The 17,310-nt window shown below is 38.0% G+C and overlaps 2 protein-coding genes across 2 annotated transcripts; both read left to right on the top strand.

Moving 5' to 3' along the window:
• The first annotated feature begins 316 nt into the window (after positions 1 to 316).
• LOC110133415 (olfactory receptor 11G2-like) lies at positions 317 to 1,339 on the top strand. Its single transcript, XM_070468512.1, has one exon. It carries the CDS (start codon positions 404 to 406, stop codon positions 1,337 to 1,339), a length of 936 nt encoding a protein of 311 aa, XP_070324613.1. The 5' UTR covers positions 317 to 403.
• Positions 1,340 to 14,242: 12,903 nt separating this feature from the next.
• Positions 14,243 to 15,193, top strand: LOC139035481 (olfactory receptor 11G2-like). Its single transcript, XM_070468511.1, has one exon. The coding sequence runs from the start codon at positions 14,258 to 14,260 to the stop codon at positions 15,191 to 15,193; it is 936 nt and encodes a 311-aa protein (XP_070324612.1). The 5' UTR covers positions 14,243 to 14,257.
• The last annotated feature ends 2,117 nt before the right edge of the window (positions 15,194 to 17,310 follow it).

The following is a 17,310-nucleotide window of genomic DNA, read 5'->3' as shown; positions in this document are numbered from 1 at the left end:
ATATGAATGAGAATAAAGAGGAAATCCCGGTCAATATTTCATCTCTCAAGAAAAAATTATTGATATGCAAGTCCTTATGGGTTTCCCAAGTGGCACTAGTGTTAAAGAACCTGCCTGTCAATGCAGGAGACATAAAAGATGTGGGTTCAATCCCTGGGTCAGGAAGATCCCCTGGAGGAGGGCATGGCAACCCATCCTAGTATTATTGCCTAGAGAATCCCATGGACAGAGGCACCTGGTGGGCTACAGTCCCTAGGGTCTCAAAAAGTTGATAAAGTGACTTAGCACACAGGCATGCAAGTCCTCAAATCTTTCCCAAGAAGATTTAAGTATAAATCTGGGTCCTCATGTCGCTATACAAACTCGTTTGATATGTGCTGGTCCTTTCACAGCTCCCAGATCCATGAAAATCTCCAACACTCCCAACACCTCCAGCGCCATCACTGGCTTCATCCTCCTGGGCTTCCCTTGCCCCAGGGAGGCGCAGATTCTCCTCTTTGTGCTCTTCTCTGCTGTCTACCTCCTGACCCTCATGGGCAACGGTTCTATCATCTGTGCTGTGCGCTGGGATCAGAGACTCCACACCCCCATGTACATCCTGCTCGCCAACTTCTCCTTCCTGGAGATGTGGTATGTCACCTCCACTGTCCCCAACATGTTGGCCAACTTCCTCTCTGACAACAAGCTCATCTCCTTCTCTGGGTGCCTTCTCCAGTTCTACTTTTTCTTCTCCTTGGGTTCTACAGAAAGCTTTTTCTTGGCTATTATGGCATTTGATCGATACCTTGCCATCTGCCAACCTCTACTTTACCCCACCCTCATGACTGGACGTCTCTGCACCAATCTTGTGATCAGCTGCTGGGTACTTGGTTTTCTCTGGTTTTTGATTCCTGTCATCATCATCTCCCAAATGTCCTTCTGTGGATCCAGGATCATTGACCATTTCCTATGTGACCCAGGTCCTCTTCTAGCTCTCACCTGTGAAAAAGCTCCTGTGATGGAGCTTGTCTTCTCCACTCTAAGCCCTATTCCCCTCATCATTCTCTTTCTCTTCATCATGGGGTCCTATGCTTTGGTCATAAAAGCTGTACTGAAAGTTCCTTCAGCAGCTGGACAAAGGAAGGCTTTCTCGACCTGCGGGTCTCATCTGACTGTGGTTTCACTGTTCTATGGTTCAGTAGTGGTCATGTATGGGAGCCCAGCATCTGAACATGGTCCTAGAATGCAGGTGACTGTGACTCTGTTTTATTCTGTTGTCACCCCACTTCTTAATCCAATAATATATAGTCTTAGGAACAAAGATATGAAAAAGGCCCTGAAGAAATTTCTGAGACTATAAAAACTATTAACCAAGAAGACTCGTTAGCAAGCAGAGCCCCAAAATTTTTATTTACTAATTTGCAAAAATTTATAAACATTCTATTTAACTTATTTTCAGGTTAAAAACAACATTATTCAGAAAATTTTTCATTCTAGTATTGACAAAAACTTCAGTATCTTGTGAGCATGTTATCTGTTGATTTTTTCTTCTCTTGGTTCTTGACCATTTGTCCTCTTTCTTCATATGCTTCCATATTTTTAATTGAATGCTGCACATTATACTTTTGACCTTGTAAAGACAATGGATACAGTAATGCAACAAAGGTTAAATTTTCCTCAAGTAGCAGATAGAGTAAAAACAGATGAATTTGATCCCATTTAAGGATTCATGTTGTAAAAATAACCTAAACCACTTTTGCTCTTATTTCTGGGATGTGACCCTTACTCAGGAATATGACCTTTCTGAGATCTCAGCTGCAAACCTGGACTGTTTTTATGATACCTCCACCTCAGCAGTCCCTGAATTCCTATTTTGTACTCTGAAACTATGACTCCTAAAACATCTGCTCAGCTCTTTAAACTCCTAATTTCTGCTTTCTGCTAAATTTTCTTTGAAATTTCATTTTTTATATGAATGGCTGGCTGAGAAATCAAAAATGCCTTGAAAGGAGATTATATTACCCTTTGATCCTCCTTCTCTGTGGTTCTCCTTTTCCAGAATTTGTTTCTCAAACCCCAAGTGCCTTACTGGCCATAAGCACCAAACTTTTATCTCTTCAGTTCAGTCTGAGGAGAATCTACTGCTTTTTGCTGAGACAGTTTTTCCTTCACCCCAGTCTTGCCCATATGCCTTCCTATCATCATATTCCTGCCCTACTGATTGCTATTACTCAAGAGAAAACCCCCAAGGTGAATGTGAAACTCATCTCCTTGTTCCTCCCTTCTTGGAATTGTATCCCCTGAAGTCTTTTCTGTGTTAACTGCTTTCTAGTACCTTAGAATGTTCCTTTTATGTATTTTGTCAAGGTTTTATAGTTATTTTTAGTAGAATGATTAGTTTAATGCAAGCTGTTCTTTCAGAAGATGATCTTATATCATAAATATGCAAAAACCCACAAAGCAAAGAACAGTGAATACAGAGACTGATATAAATGCAAATCTAGGAAGTAGATCTGCTTTTTTTCAATGCAAGAAGCTCCGACTCCTGTAGGGGGTGGGGTGGGGAAGGGGAGTTTACTTACAGTAAGACATGAAAAAGCAGAACCACAGAGAATAGATTTAGGCCATTTTTTCATTGCTGTATAGTTGATTTGCAATCTTATATCAGTTTCAGGTATACAGCATAGTAATTCAGTATTTTTATAGACTCCACTATAAAACTACTGCACATTTCACTCATTGTTCAAACTACTGCACAATTGCACTCATTTCACATGCTAGCAGAGTAATGCTCAAAATTCTTCAAGCGAGACTTCAACAGTCCATGAGTCAAGAATTTCTAGATGTTCAAGCTGGGCTTAGAAAAGGCAGAGGAACTAGAGGTCACATTGACAACATCCACTGGATCATAGAAAAAACAATAGAAGTCCAGAAGAACACCTACTTCTGCTTCATTGACTACATCAAAGCCTTTGACTGTGTGGATCACAGCAAACTGTGGAAAATTCTTAAAGAGATGGGAATACCAGATGACCTGACCTGCCTCCTGCAAAACCTGCATTCAGGTCAACAAACAACAGTTAGAACTGGATATGGAATGGACTGGTTCCAAATTGGGAAAGGAGTACATCAAGGCTTATATTGTCACCCTGCTTATTTAATTTATGTGCAGAGTACATCATGCGAAATGCTGGGCTGGATGAAGCACAAGCTGGAATCAAGATTGCCAGGAGAAATATCAATAACCTCAGATATGCAGATAACATCATCTTTATGGCAGACAGCAAAAAGGAACTGAGGAGCCTCTTGATGAAAGTAAAAGAGGAGAGTGAAAAAAATGGCTTAAAAGTCAACATTCAAAAAACAAAGATCATGGCATCTGGTCCCATCCCTTCATGGCAAATAGATGGAGAAACAATGGAAATAGGGAAAGACTTTATTTTCTTGGGCTCCAAAATCACTGCAGCTGGTGACTGCAGCCATGAAATCAAAAGATGCTTGATCTTTGGGTGAAAAGCCGTGACAAACCTGGACAGCATATTAAAGAGCAGAGACACTACTTTACCAACAAAAGTCCAGATAGTCAAAGCTATGGTTTTTCCAGTAGTCTTGTATGGATGTGACAGTTGGACTATAAAGAAGGCTGAGTGCCAAAGAACTGATGTTTTTGAACTGTGCTGTTGGAGAAGACTCTTGAGAGTCCCTTGGACTGCAAGGAGATCAAACCAGTCAGTCCTAAAGGAAATCGATCCTGACTATCCATTGGAAGGACTGATGCTGAGGCTGAAACTCCAATACTTTAGCCATCTGATGCAAAGAGCTGACTTATTAGGAAAGACCTTGATGCTGGGAAAGATTGAAGACAAGAAGAGAAAGGGACAACAAAAGACAAGATAGTTGGATGATATCACTGACACAATGGACATGAGTTTGAGCAAGCTCCGGGAGATGGTGAAGGACAGGGAGGCCTGGCGTGCTGCAGTCCATGGGGTCTCAAGGAGTCAGACATGACTGAGCAACTGAACAACAACATAGATTACACTCCACTACAGGTTAATACATGATAATGGTGATAATAATACTGGTACCAAAAGCACAAGCAACAAAAGAAAAAAATCAACAAATGAGACAACATAAAATTCAAAACTTTCTGCAAAACAAAAGAAACAATTAACAAAATGAGAAAACACCCTACTGAATGGAAGAAAATACTTCAAACCATGTAACAGATTAGGGGTTAATATCCAAATAAAGAACTCAGTCACCTCAATAATAAAAAATAGACAACTTGATTAAAAATGGGCAAGACATGAATAAATATTTTTCTAATTATGTCATACAGTTGGCCAATAGGACATGAAAAGATGTTCAGCTTAGATAATCCTCAGAGAAATGCAAATCAAAACCACAGCGAGATGTCACCTCACACTGGTCAGAATGGCTATCATCAAAAAGATAACAAATAATCAGCGTTGGCCAGGACATGGGAACACTTGTACACTGTTGGTAGGAATATAAACTGGTGCAGCCACTATGGAAAACAGTATGGAGGGAGTCTCAAAAACTAAAAATAGAACTACCATATGATCTTGCAATTCTACTACTGGGTGTTTATCTGAAGAAAATGAAAACACTAATTCAAAAAGATAAATTCACCCAAATGTTCTTAGCAGCAATTTATTTACATGAGCCATGATATGGTAGTAGCCTAAGTGTTTATCAGCCAATGAATGACTAAAGAAGATATGGGGGGGGGGGGTGTATGTACAATGGAATACTATACAGCTAAAAATAGAATGAAATTTGTCATTTATAACCACATAGATGGACCTGGAGATATTATGTGTAGTAACTCAGAGAAAGACAATTAATGAGTATTATCATATATGTCTGGAATCCAAAAACTAAAACAAATGAATGAATATTTTTAATTAATATAAAAAAACAGAAGCACATTCATGCATTTGGAGAACAAACTAGTGGTTACCATGAGGAGAAGGAGGGGGAGGGTATTAATAGGTACAAACTACTATGTATAAAATAAGCCACAAAAATATATTGTACAGCACAAGGAGTATAGCCAATATTTTATAACAATTTTATATGGAGTAGGTTTTATTCAAAATACTCAATCATGATGATGTACACCTGAAACTGATATTATATTATAAATCAACAGTATATCAACTTTAAAAAATGGGATGGGAAGGGGAAAAAAAGAAAATGACTTGGCACTCATAGCCAGAACCAGAAAAAAAGTAGCTGGATCTTTTCTTAATATATAATAAATGCTTTTTATTATAATTATCAAACAAGAGAAAAAGTATAAAAATATTTAAAATTAAATGTTATCTAAACCCATCACCCTCAGTTAAATACCATTGATATTTAAGTGAACAATCTTTATACACATATACACACTCATATAAATTGATTTTATACAAGTAGGATATTGTACATGTTGTTTTTATGACAGACTCCTTTATTTTTTTCCTTACCACTCCCTACTACCATCATTTCACCCACAATCTAGTTTCACACATCCCATCTCTACTAGATCAACAGTAATAACAACCTAGTATGTATGCTTCATATTATTCTCCAAGATCCTAATTATATAAAAATATTTAATTATATGTAAGGATTTTTTTCATTATCTTTCAAAAAGAAAATCATTATTATTTAGGTTTCTTTACAAAGTGCTTTTACATTTAGCCTTATAATATGCAATTATCTCCAAGTTTGATACCTGGGTCAGAAAGATCCCCTAGGGAAGGAAATGGCAACCCACTCCAATAATCTTACCTGGGAAATCCCAAGGAGAGAAGAGTCTGGTGAGGTACAGTCCATGGGCTCACAAAGTAGTCAGACATGACTTAGTGACTAAACAACAACAGCATTAAGTATACCAAATATGTTCATTTTGTATAGTAGACTAGAGATATGTAATTAATAAAACCAGTCTTCCACAGGACACTTCTATAGGAAGAACTGTTCGTGAGCTTTGGTTAATATTCATTCCATAAAAGATTGAGAACAAGTTTCATATTCTTACTGAAAAGGTTTTCATTGAGGAAATTTAAGACTAGAGTCTTTATAGAGGTATCATGATAATTAAGTAAATTATTGTCTGCATTTCTACTAAATGCAGCTAACACAATGTGCCTGAAATGAACTTCCATTTTAGCCATTCAAGAATTGTACAACCTCAAGTAGACATCAGTATCTTTTTATAAATGAGGTAACCAAGCCTTGATTGAGTAACTAAGCTGCCCAAACAGTTAAGAGTGTTGGAACCAGGTTAAATTAAAGAAGTATGACTCCAGAAACCATACTATAAACTGTTATGCTATGGTGTCTCCTGATGTTAGGTTATCATATATAAGCTTCCAAGTTAAGCATTTTATATACACTATCATTTTTAGTCTTCATTATGACATTATATGAGCCATTACTATTTCACCTGTTTTACAGAATAGAAAATAAAGGCCTGTAGAGAACAGATAACAATTTGCCAGTAATGCAGTCTAATAACAACTTAGAAAGCAGGGATTCAACCAAGTCTCTCTGAGTCCCAAACTCACATTCTTCATCATTATTAATTTGTTGTAACAGAGTTTTATATATATACATACATGTTACTGAGTGAAAGTGGGGAAAATTCCCCTTGTGCCTCTAAAGCTGAATAATATCCAGCTATTAGGAAGAGTTTATGGGAAAAGGCTGATAAGAACTTAGTGAATAAGTTGTTGTTTAGTCGCTAAGCTGTGTCCAACTCTTTGCAACCCCATGGACTGTAGCCCTCCAGGCTCCATGTCCATGGGATTTCCCAGGCAAGAATACTGGAGTGGGTTGTCATTTCCTTCTACAGGGAATTTTCCTGCATTGGCAGGCTGATTCTTTCCTGCTGAGCCACAATTAAGAAGTGTTTATGGGAAATGGCTGATAAGAACTTAGTGAATTAGTATAGTATAATATTGTGAATACAACACATGTGCAGAAAAGTTAAATCCAGTCTTCAGAAAACGATACAAAAAAGTATAAAAATACTTTAAATGGCAATTTTTGAGTAGTAATGTGGAGGTCTTTTTTTCTATTTTGTTTTTTTTCCCCCAATTTTATGCTTTATTGTCCAATGCTGCAATATTAAGTATTGACTGCCCATGATTTAATGATAGTTTGACCTGTGATTTTTCAACTTTACAACTGCATAAAAGCAATATTCATTTAGTAGAAACCATACTTTGAATTTTAAATTATGATCTTTTCCCAAGTTAGTGATACACGGTAAGATACTCTGTCATGATGCTGGGCATCAGCAGCAGGTCACAGCTCCCATTCAGGCACGTAATCACAAGGGTAAATAACCATGCTGTACTGATACAACCATTCTGTTTTTTCACATTTAATACAGGAAGAAAATTCTTGAAATTTATATGGAAACACAAAAGACCCTGAGTAACCAAAGCAATCTTGAGAAAGAATAACAGAGCTGGAGGAATCAGACTTCTTGACTTCAGACAGGAGTACAAAGCTACAGTAACCAAGACAGTATGGTGTTGGTATAAAGATAGAAATATAGGTCAATGGAACAGGATAGAAAGCTCAGAAATAAACCCACACACCTATGGTCATTAATCTATGACAAAAGACAAATGACTATATAGTGGAGGAAAGACATTCTCGTCAATAAATGGTGCTGGGGAAACTGGACAGCTACATGTAAAAAAAATGAAATTAGAACATTGTTTAACAACATACAGAAAAATAAATTCAAATGGATTAAAGATCTAAATGTAAGACCAAATACTGTAAAACTCTTACAGGAAAACATAGCAGAATACTCTGACACAAAATGCAGGATATCTTTTTCACACCATCTCCCAGAGTAATGAGAATGAAAACAAAAATAAACTAATGGGACCCAATTAAACTCAAAAGCTTTTGCACAGCAACAGAAACCATAAACAAACTAAAAAAAAAAAAAAACCTCACAGAATAGGAGAAAATATTTGCAAATTATGCCAAAAACAAAGGATTAGTCATCAAAATTTAAAAGCAGCTCATGCAGCTCAATATCATGAAAAAAAAAAACAGTTAAAAAAATGGGCAGAAGACATAAATGGATAGATATCTCTACAGAAAAGACAGAAAAAAGGCCAAGAAGCCCTGAAAAGATGCTCAACATTGCTAGTTACTAGAGAAATTTAAATCAAAACTATGATGAGATGTTACCTCCTATCAGTCAGTATGCCAGCACCACCAAAAATCCAAAAACAACATATACTGAAGGAGGTGCAGAGAAAAGGGAACCCTCTTACACTGTTGGTGGAATGTAAACTGGTAGAGCCATCATGGAGAACAGTATGGAGGTTTCTTAAAAACTAAAAATAGAGCTACCATATGATCCAGTAATTCCACTCCTGGACATATATCCATAGAAAAATATGGCTCAAAAAGATACATGTACACCAATGTTCATTACAGTGCTGCTTACAATAGCCAAGACATGGGAGCAACCTAAATGTCTATCGACAGATGAATGGATAAAGCAGACATGACATGCATATACAATGGAATATTGCTCAGCCATTAGAAAGAAGGAACCAATGCCATCTGAAGCAACATGGATAAATCTGAAGATTAGCATAGTAAGTGAAGTAAGTCTTACAGAGAAAGACAAATATCACATGATATTGTTTATATGTGAAATTTTTTTTAAATGATACAAATGAACTTATTTACAAAACAGAAGCAGATTCATAGACCTGGAGAATGAACTTACGATTACCAGGGCAGAAGGGTGGCAGGTAGGGATAGACTAGGAGTTTGGGGTTGACATGTACACACTGCTATATTTAAAATAGATAACCAACAAGGACCTACTGTATAGCACAGGAAACTCTCAATATTCTGCAATAACCTATATGGGAAAAGAATTTTTAAAAGAACAGTTACATGCAGAACTGAATCACTTTGCTGTATACTTGAACTAACACAACATCATTAACCAACTATGTTTCAATATAAAATAAAAATTTAAAAAACAATTTTGTGAGAAACTGTCTGAGCTGAGGGGCAAAATGAGAGGAAAGATTTTTAAAAATAAAGCAAAGAGAACATTTAGTAAGTTAGCTCTCTACTTTTGCATGAATAAATAATCTCCTGGGATCCTCACTTCACAGGACTTAACTCTTACACTAGTAGTTATCAATGCAGAGGGTTCTTGACTGCTTTTCAGAGGGTAAGATTATTCACCCAACAAAAATATATGGTCTTCCACTGTGTGTCTAAGCAATTTGATGTGACTGTCGACACAAGGACTTCTACAGGAAATAGTGGGGGAAAGGTAAAAATATAAAAACTTAACAACAGTGGTAACAATAGCAATAGGTTAGGCTCCAGTGCAAGAGTTTATATTTGGCAATTTTGAATCTCATGTTGTGGACAGAGGGAAACAACAAAGCTGTCCAAACAAGGAAGTGAAGTGACCTGATAAGTCTTTGACATGAAAATCCTTCACAAATTGGAGAGAAAGGGACAAGAAGTGGATTGTGCTAAGACATCTGCACTTCCATCAAGATGAGGAAGCTTAGATCCAACTCCATGATGCGACCCCTGAGTAGAGCTAAGGAATGTTCTGCTCTGGCCTCTCTCAGACCTGACAAATGGACGCTCAAAACATCTGCTTGACACTCACAGGGCTCAAGCACAAATGAGAAAGGAAAGATCTATAAAACAACCAGGGAGGCCCTGGAAGGGGACGGATTCCTGGGGCAACTAGCTGCACAGCCCTCTATGGCTAAGGTCACATCATACTTTCAGCCCATCTATCTCTTCTTTCTAGAAAATCGAAGGAGGCTGTTTCCAAAACTCATAATTGATAGCATTCACTAGAGGCCCAGGAATAGTTTCTTACATAATAGCCACCACATTGTGTTATTTTTATAGACTTTCCTTTAACACCCAATAGGCAATCTGAGTTGTCTTATACATTGATGAAATCTCTTGCCATCCCTGAGAATTTGGGGGCTTTAAAAAGTAACATTTTCCACTCTACTGGGAGTCAGAGGTAAAATAGAAGATCAGAGGCTCCAGAGAAGGCAGGCCCCAGAGGAAGGGAATAACTAGTAAAGAACATTCTCCTAACACAGACCTTCTTCCGGAAGTGGTGAATTGATCCTCATGGATCCTCACTCCCTGGAGTCTCTGCTTAGAATCTCTCTATCCTCCAGCAAACACAGAAAGACTGTCACCTTATTTCTACTCCTTCACTCCTTGGTGGTTTCTGTAGAGAAGACCAACCTTCCTCTTCAGAAAGACCAGACATTCAGAGAAACTTCAGGTCTGGATTGCCTTCTTTGTCCATTTGCTTAGAGGAGAAAGTAAATAATAAAAAGTTAGAAAAACTACTGCCCTCTAAATAAGAGTTCTTTTACTCTGCTTTACTATATATATTAGATTGGCCAAAAAGTTCATCCAGGTTTTTCATGTTATATCTTGTGTTTGTGTGTGTGTGTGTGTGTGTGTGTGTGTGTGCATGCACCCACATGTGCGCACTCAGTTGTGTCTGACTCTTTGCGTCCCTATGGGCTGTAGCCTGCCAGGCTCCTCTGCACAAGAGATTCTCCAGACAAGAATACTGGAGTGGGCTCACACTCCTTTCTCCAGGGTATCTTCCCGATCCAGGGATTAAAACTCAGATCTCCTGCATTGCATGGGACAGGTGAGCTATCTCCTGACCAAACTAAATGAAGTAGATGAATGTGCTATTGCGAGAGCAGGCCAATAATGCTTCCACCCCATTGTGCCTTCTTAAACTAGCCCTGAGGAAAAAGCAAAATATCAGAGATATGTCTTTCCTTCATTTTACATAGTATAGCTGATGACCTGACTATTCAAGACTGAGTTTAACCCAACCTTTCCAAGATATAATGCAGGTGAGAACGTAGTTTTTCTTGTTTGGCTTTGTTAAGGACTCAGTCCAAACATCCTGTATACATCACACAGCTTTGACACCACTATTTGCATATTCCCACTCTTTCTGCCACACCACTTTCTGCAACTAATCCAGAGGACACTTCCTGCCTCTCTGGACAGCTCCAGCATCCCGTTTGTGCCAGGTGAAACCACAGCTACTCTGTACAAAGGAGGAAATTAATTAAGGGTAAGTTACAAACAATACAATCTTGTTAGAAATATCTTTTTTTTTTCATCCATAGTCAATTTAGTTAGGTTGAGCCTGAAATGTTGATGACACACAGAATCATTTTTCACATCTTTCTTATTTTCTAGGGCATATTGTCAGACTCTCAAAGTGAAACTGCCCTGAAAGGAAACTGGCCTGGATCTTTTCCCTTCTTGTAGAAGTGAAAATCTATCAACTGATTTTCTCATGTAAGAGATAGATGTCACTACAATATCACTTCTAGATCTTACAGATCTCACAGCCTTGATATCATGTGTACTTGCAGTATACTTGGATAGGAGTAAGCATGCTATAATGAAAAGTAATTAAAAATCATACAGTACTATTCCTTTCTCATATAAAGACAAGAAAGCTAAAAAGAAGAGAGCTGTGGTTGCCAAGGGGGAAAAGGGAGAGAGAGGGAGGGACAGGATGCTTGGGGTTAGTAGATACAAACTATTACATTTAGAGTGGGTAAATGATATGGAACAAATTTTTCAAGCAATGGAAAAACAATAAGGTCCTATTGAGAACTGTATCCATTCTCCTGCAATAAACCATAATGGAAAAGAATATTAAAGAGAACGTATATATGTTTATAACTGAGTGACTTTGCTATACAGCAGAAATTATCACAACACTGTAAATCAATTATACTTCAATTAAAAAGAGAATAAAAATTTTAAAAATTAAGAAAACAAAGTTTATAGACAATAGAAGACTCTACTAGAGCCAATAAGCTACTTTGCTATGAAGCTGAACCTAGAATTTCCATCCCATCTTCCTCCTCTCCTACTTTAACATCCACAACTGGGGGACCATAATTATCTCCAGAAACAGAGAGTAAGCCACTTGTGGTGGGACATATTCTTCCAGACAGAACATTAGCTTCCATCACTTCTTTGAATGGATTCATCTCAAGTCTGGGCCAGCAGTCTCCTCACCTCGATCATTTGGAGCCTTTTCCTGTATAATTCATTTCCTAAGATTTCATCTCACAAGCTATTTGAAGCTCAAATGAAGTAATTGGTAAATATCTGTGTATTATCTATTTTCTCTACATTGTTCACAATGTAGACAATCATTTCTTCAAAAAAAAAAAAAGTTTACAAAGTACATACCCTCTTCCTCATAGTGTGCTGAGCAGTAGGAATTAAGAGTGACCATGAAGGCCAACAAGAACAAAGACCCTTAGCCAGGAAAGTACTTGGCTTCTTCTAGAAACTGAAAGAAGGCCAATGTTATATTACTGAAGTATTATGTGGAGGAAGGAAGCGGTGCATGCATGAGTGTGTGTACGTGTTTAAGGAAACAAAAAGAGAAAGTCAATCCTGATGACTTTGGAAACTGAATTTTTTTAATTAAGCTGAAAACTGGTCCAAAAACATCTGTGAGCACAGAACAGGCTAATTCCAGCTGCCCTCTAGAGGTCTCCTCCATTTCTTTTTTTTTCCTAATTACTTTACAGGTCACATGATGGACCAAAGAGTTTCCATTGTTCTACAGTAAAATGAATGTCTTTGCTCTCCTGTCTCTATAGACGTATTGACGAGGGCTCAGCAAATTATGGCAATAGGTCGGTCAAATATGGCCTGTTTTTATATAGCCAGTGAGCTAAGAATTTTTACTGTTTAATTTAAATTTAAAAATCCATAGAAGACTAATGTTCTGTAATACATCAAAGTTACATGGAATTCAAATTTCTGTGGACATAAATAAAGTTTTATCAGAATACAGCCATGTGTATTCATTTAGGTTTTGTGTCTATGGCTACTTTCATACAACAGTAGAAATGAATACTTATAATAAAGACTATATGGCCTACAAGACTAAAATAGCTAAGAAAATATTTGCTGACCCCTGGTGCAGAGTATTACAAAGTGAGTCCCTCTCTACTGTTATGCTGCCTAGCACAGGTATTAGAGTCCAAACACACGCAGCTTGCGGCAGGATCAGTAGAGCACAGGGCATGGAATACATCCTGCTACCCCATTGTTTGTTGAATCCTGTTTCATATTTGCAGTGTTTATGTGAGTAGAGGGTGTGTATATCTCCCTTACACACAGAGTGTGTGTTTCTGTGTGTATGCGTGTGCATGAGAGACACAGAAAAAGTATATTTGACTAACAGAATCATGAGGAGAGTTTGGAGATATGAATAAGGGTCAATTCAAAGACCCTAGTTTGAAAATTTGCTTGATCCTAAGTGCATTGGGAAGCTATTTGAAATTTATGTGATCTGATTTCCTTTTTTTTTTAAGAGTCACTCTGGCCATGGTGTGGATCACAAATTGTAGAGAGACACAGATGAGAAATAAGAAACCCAGTTAGGACAGTATCACAGTGGTCCAGTGAAGAAAAGATGATGGTGGCTTGAATTAGAGAGAGGTGAATGGACATGAGACTTATTTTAGAGACAGACTAACAGAAATTGCTGATGAATTAGATGTGAGGGTAAAGGAAAGGGAAAAAATACTACACTGAAATGTTTCATTACAAATAAATAAATAAAAAGTTCTTAAATATTTAATCTGAAGGGTCATTTATTAGATTAAATAGATGTTTACCCCTAAATGAAATTTCAGGAACCCCAGCAGAATAACCCTGGTCAAAAATACCTAAGCATTATAAGTAACAATTGTTTTTAATTAATCATAAAAAAGCTACCTTCCTCTGAATTAGTACTGGACTTACAATCATTTTTAGAAACCATAAAGGACCTTTATACACAGCAGAATTATTCTTTTCTGTCCCTATTTTTCTGAGAAACTAGATAGGCGGTAGGATGGTAGATAGCTAGGTAGGTAGATAGATTGTCAGACAGATTCTCCATTAAGAACAAATTCTAATGTTCAAATACCTCTACCACACTTCCCTTCAAGAGTTTACCATTCTGATTAAATATTTTCTTGAATCCATGATGAAAATGTGAATGAGAATAGTTAACCCAGTTTACAAGGGAAAAAATATAGCTATTAATATATAAATCTCTCTTTACTTTTCCAAGATGATTTAAATGTAAATTTGGGTCCTCATGTCTCTATACAAACTCATTTGGTATTTGCTGGTCCTTTCCACAGCTCCCAGATCCATGAAAATCTCCAACACTCCCAACACCTCCAGCGCCATCACTGGCTTCATCCTCCTGGGCTTCCCTTGCCCCAGGGAGGCGCAGATTCTCCTCTTTGTGCTCTTCTCTGCTGTCTACCTCCTGACCCTCATGGGCAACGGTTCTATCATCTGTGCTGTGCGCTGGGATCAGAGACTCCACACCCCCATGTACATCCTGCTCGCCAACTTCTCCTTCCTGGAGATCTGGTATGTCACCTCCACCGTCCCCAACATGTTGGCCAACTTCCTCTCTGACAACAAGCTCATCTCCTTCTCTGGGTGCTTTCTCCAGTTCTACTTTTTCTTCTCCTTGGGTTCTACAGAATGTTTTTTCTTGGCTATTATGGCATTTGATCGCTACCTTGCCATCTGCCGACCTCTACATTACCCCACCCTCATGACTAGACGTCTCTGTGCCAATCTCATAATCAGCTGCTGGGTATTTGGTTTCCTCTGGTTCTTGATTCCCATCATCATCATCTCCCAAATGTCTTTCTGTGGATCTGGGATCATTGACCACTTCCTGTGTGACCCAGGTCCTCTTCTAGCTCTCACCTGTGAAAAAGTTCCTGTGATAGAACTTGTCTTCTCCACTTTAAGTCCTTTGCCCCTCATCATTCCATTTCTCTTCATCATGGGGTCTTATGCTCTGGTCCTGAGAGCTGTATTGAAAGTCCCTTCAGCAGCTGGGCGAAAAAAGGCTTTCTCCACCTGTGGGTCTCATCTGGCTGTGGTTTCACTGTTTTATGGTTCAGTCCTCGTAATGTATGGGAGTCCAACATCTGAGCATGAAGCTGGAATGCAGAAGATTGTAACTCTGTTTTATTCTGTTGTGACGCCACTCCTTAACCCTGTAATATATAGTCTTAGAAACAAAGATATGAAAAAGGCCCTGCAGAAATTTCTTAGACTATAAAAAGTGTTCATCAAAAGAGTTCTTGAGCAATTAGAGACCTAAATTGTGTTTACTTCATTTTCAGGTTTTTTTAAAAAATGTGTTTTGCTTTTTTCAGATGATTGTTCTTCCTAATATTGACTAAAATTTCAGTCACGTTTGAACACGTATCTGTTGCTTGTTTATTCCTTTGGTTCTTACTCATTTGTCCAATTTCTTTTTTTTTTTTTGTCCTTTTTCTTATATACCTCATCTTTTACCAAATGCTGAACATTATATTTTAAAATTTTAAAAATAATGTAGCAAAGAAAGTTTTCTTTTACCAGAAGATAGAGTAAAACAGACCACTTTGAACTCATTTAAGGAGTATTTATTTTAAGGTGTAATAAAAATAGTCTAAAACAGCTTTGCTCTTCTTTGTGATCCTTACTCAGGAACATGACCATTCTGAGATGATCTCAGTCACACACCTGAATTGTTTTCAGGACACCTCCATCTTACAGAACCCTGACTTTCTATTCTTATATTCTGAAACCCATGTGTCCTATGACCTCTGCTCAGCTCTTTGAACTCCCAGTTTCTTCTTTCTGCTAGACTTCTTGAAATCTCATCTTGGACATGAATGGTGTCATCTGCATATCTGAGGTTTTTGATATTTCTCCTGGCAATCTTGATTCCAGCCCGTGCTTCCTCCAGCCCAGCGTTTCTCATGATGTACTCTGCATATAAGTTAAATAAGCAGGGTGACAATATACAGCCTTGACATACTCCTTTCCCTATTTGGAACCAGTCTGTTGTTCCATGTTCAGTTCTAACTGCTGCTTCCTGACCTTCCTACAGATTTTTCAGGAGGCAGGTCAGGGGGTCTGATATTCCCATCTCATTAAGAATTTTCCACAGTTTGTTGTGATCCACACAGTCAAAGGCTTTGGCATAGTCAATAAAGCAGAAGTAGATGTTTTTCTGGAACTCTCTTGCTTTTTTGCTGACCCAGCATATTTGGCAATTTGATCTCTGATTCCTCTGCCTTTTCTAAGTCCAGCTTGATCATCTGGAAGTTAATGGTTCATGTACTGTTGAAGCCTGGCTTGGAGAATTTTGATCATTACTCTGCTAGCAAGTGAGATGAGTGCAATTGTGCAGTAGTTTGAGCATTCTTTGGCATTGCCTTTCTTTGGGATTGGAATGAAAACTGACCTTTTCCAGTCCTGTGGCCACTGCTGAGTTTTCCAAATTTGCTGACATATTGAGTGCAGCACTTCAAAGCATCATCTTTTAGGAGTTGAAGTAGCTCAACTGGCATCCCATCACCTCCTCTAGTTTTGTTCATAGTGATGCTTCCTAAGGCCCACTTGACTTCACATTCCAGGATGTCTGGCTCTGGGTCAGTGATCACACCATCACGGTTATCTGGGTCATGAAGATCTTTTTTGTACAGTTCTTCTGTGTATTTTTGCCACCTCTTCTTAATATCTTGTTTCTGTTAGACCCATACCATGTCTGTCCTTTATTGTACCCATATTTGCATGAAATGTTCCATTGGTATCTCTAATTTCATTGAAGAGATCTCTAGTCTTTCCCATTCTGCTTATTTCCTCTATTTCTTTGCATTGATCATTGAGGAAGGCTTTCTTATCTCTCCTTGCTATTCTTTAGAACTCTACATTCAAACGGGTATATCTTTCCTTTTCTCCTCTGCCTTTTGCTTCCCTTCTTTTGACAACTATTTGTAAGGCCTCCTCAGACAGCCATTTTGCCTTTTTGCATTTCTTTTTCTTAGGGATGGTCTTCCTGTACAATGTCTTCCTCTGTCCATAGCTCATCAGGCACTCTTGTCTATAAGATCTAATCCCTTGAATCTATTTGTCACTTCCACTCTATAATCATAAGGGATTTGATTTAGGTCATACCTGAATGGTCTAGTGGTTTTCCCTACCTTCACTTCAGCCTGAATTTGGCAATAAGGAGTTCATGATCTGAGCCACAGTCAGCTCCCAGTCTTGATTTTGCTGACTGTATAGAGCTTCTCCATTTTTGGGTGCAAAGAATATAATCAGTCTGATTTCAGTATTGACCATCTGGTGATGTTCATGTGTAGAGTCTTCTCTTGTGTTGTTGGAAAGGGTATTTGCTATGAC

This window comes from Odocoileus virginianus, chromosome 6 (assembly GCF_023699985.2).
Source record: "Odocoileus virginianus isolate 20LAN1187 ecotype Illinois chromosome 6, Ovbor_1.2, whole genome shotgun sequence".
In the NCBI taxonomy this organism is placed as follows: Eukaryota; Metazoa; Chordata; class Mammalia; order Artiodactyla; family Cervidae; genus Odocoileus; species Odocoileus virginianus.
The sequence above is the reverse complement of the archived record's forward strand: the minus strand, read 5'-3'. Positions and strand labels throughout refer to the sequence as shown.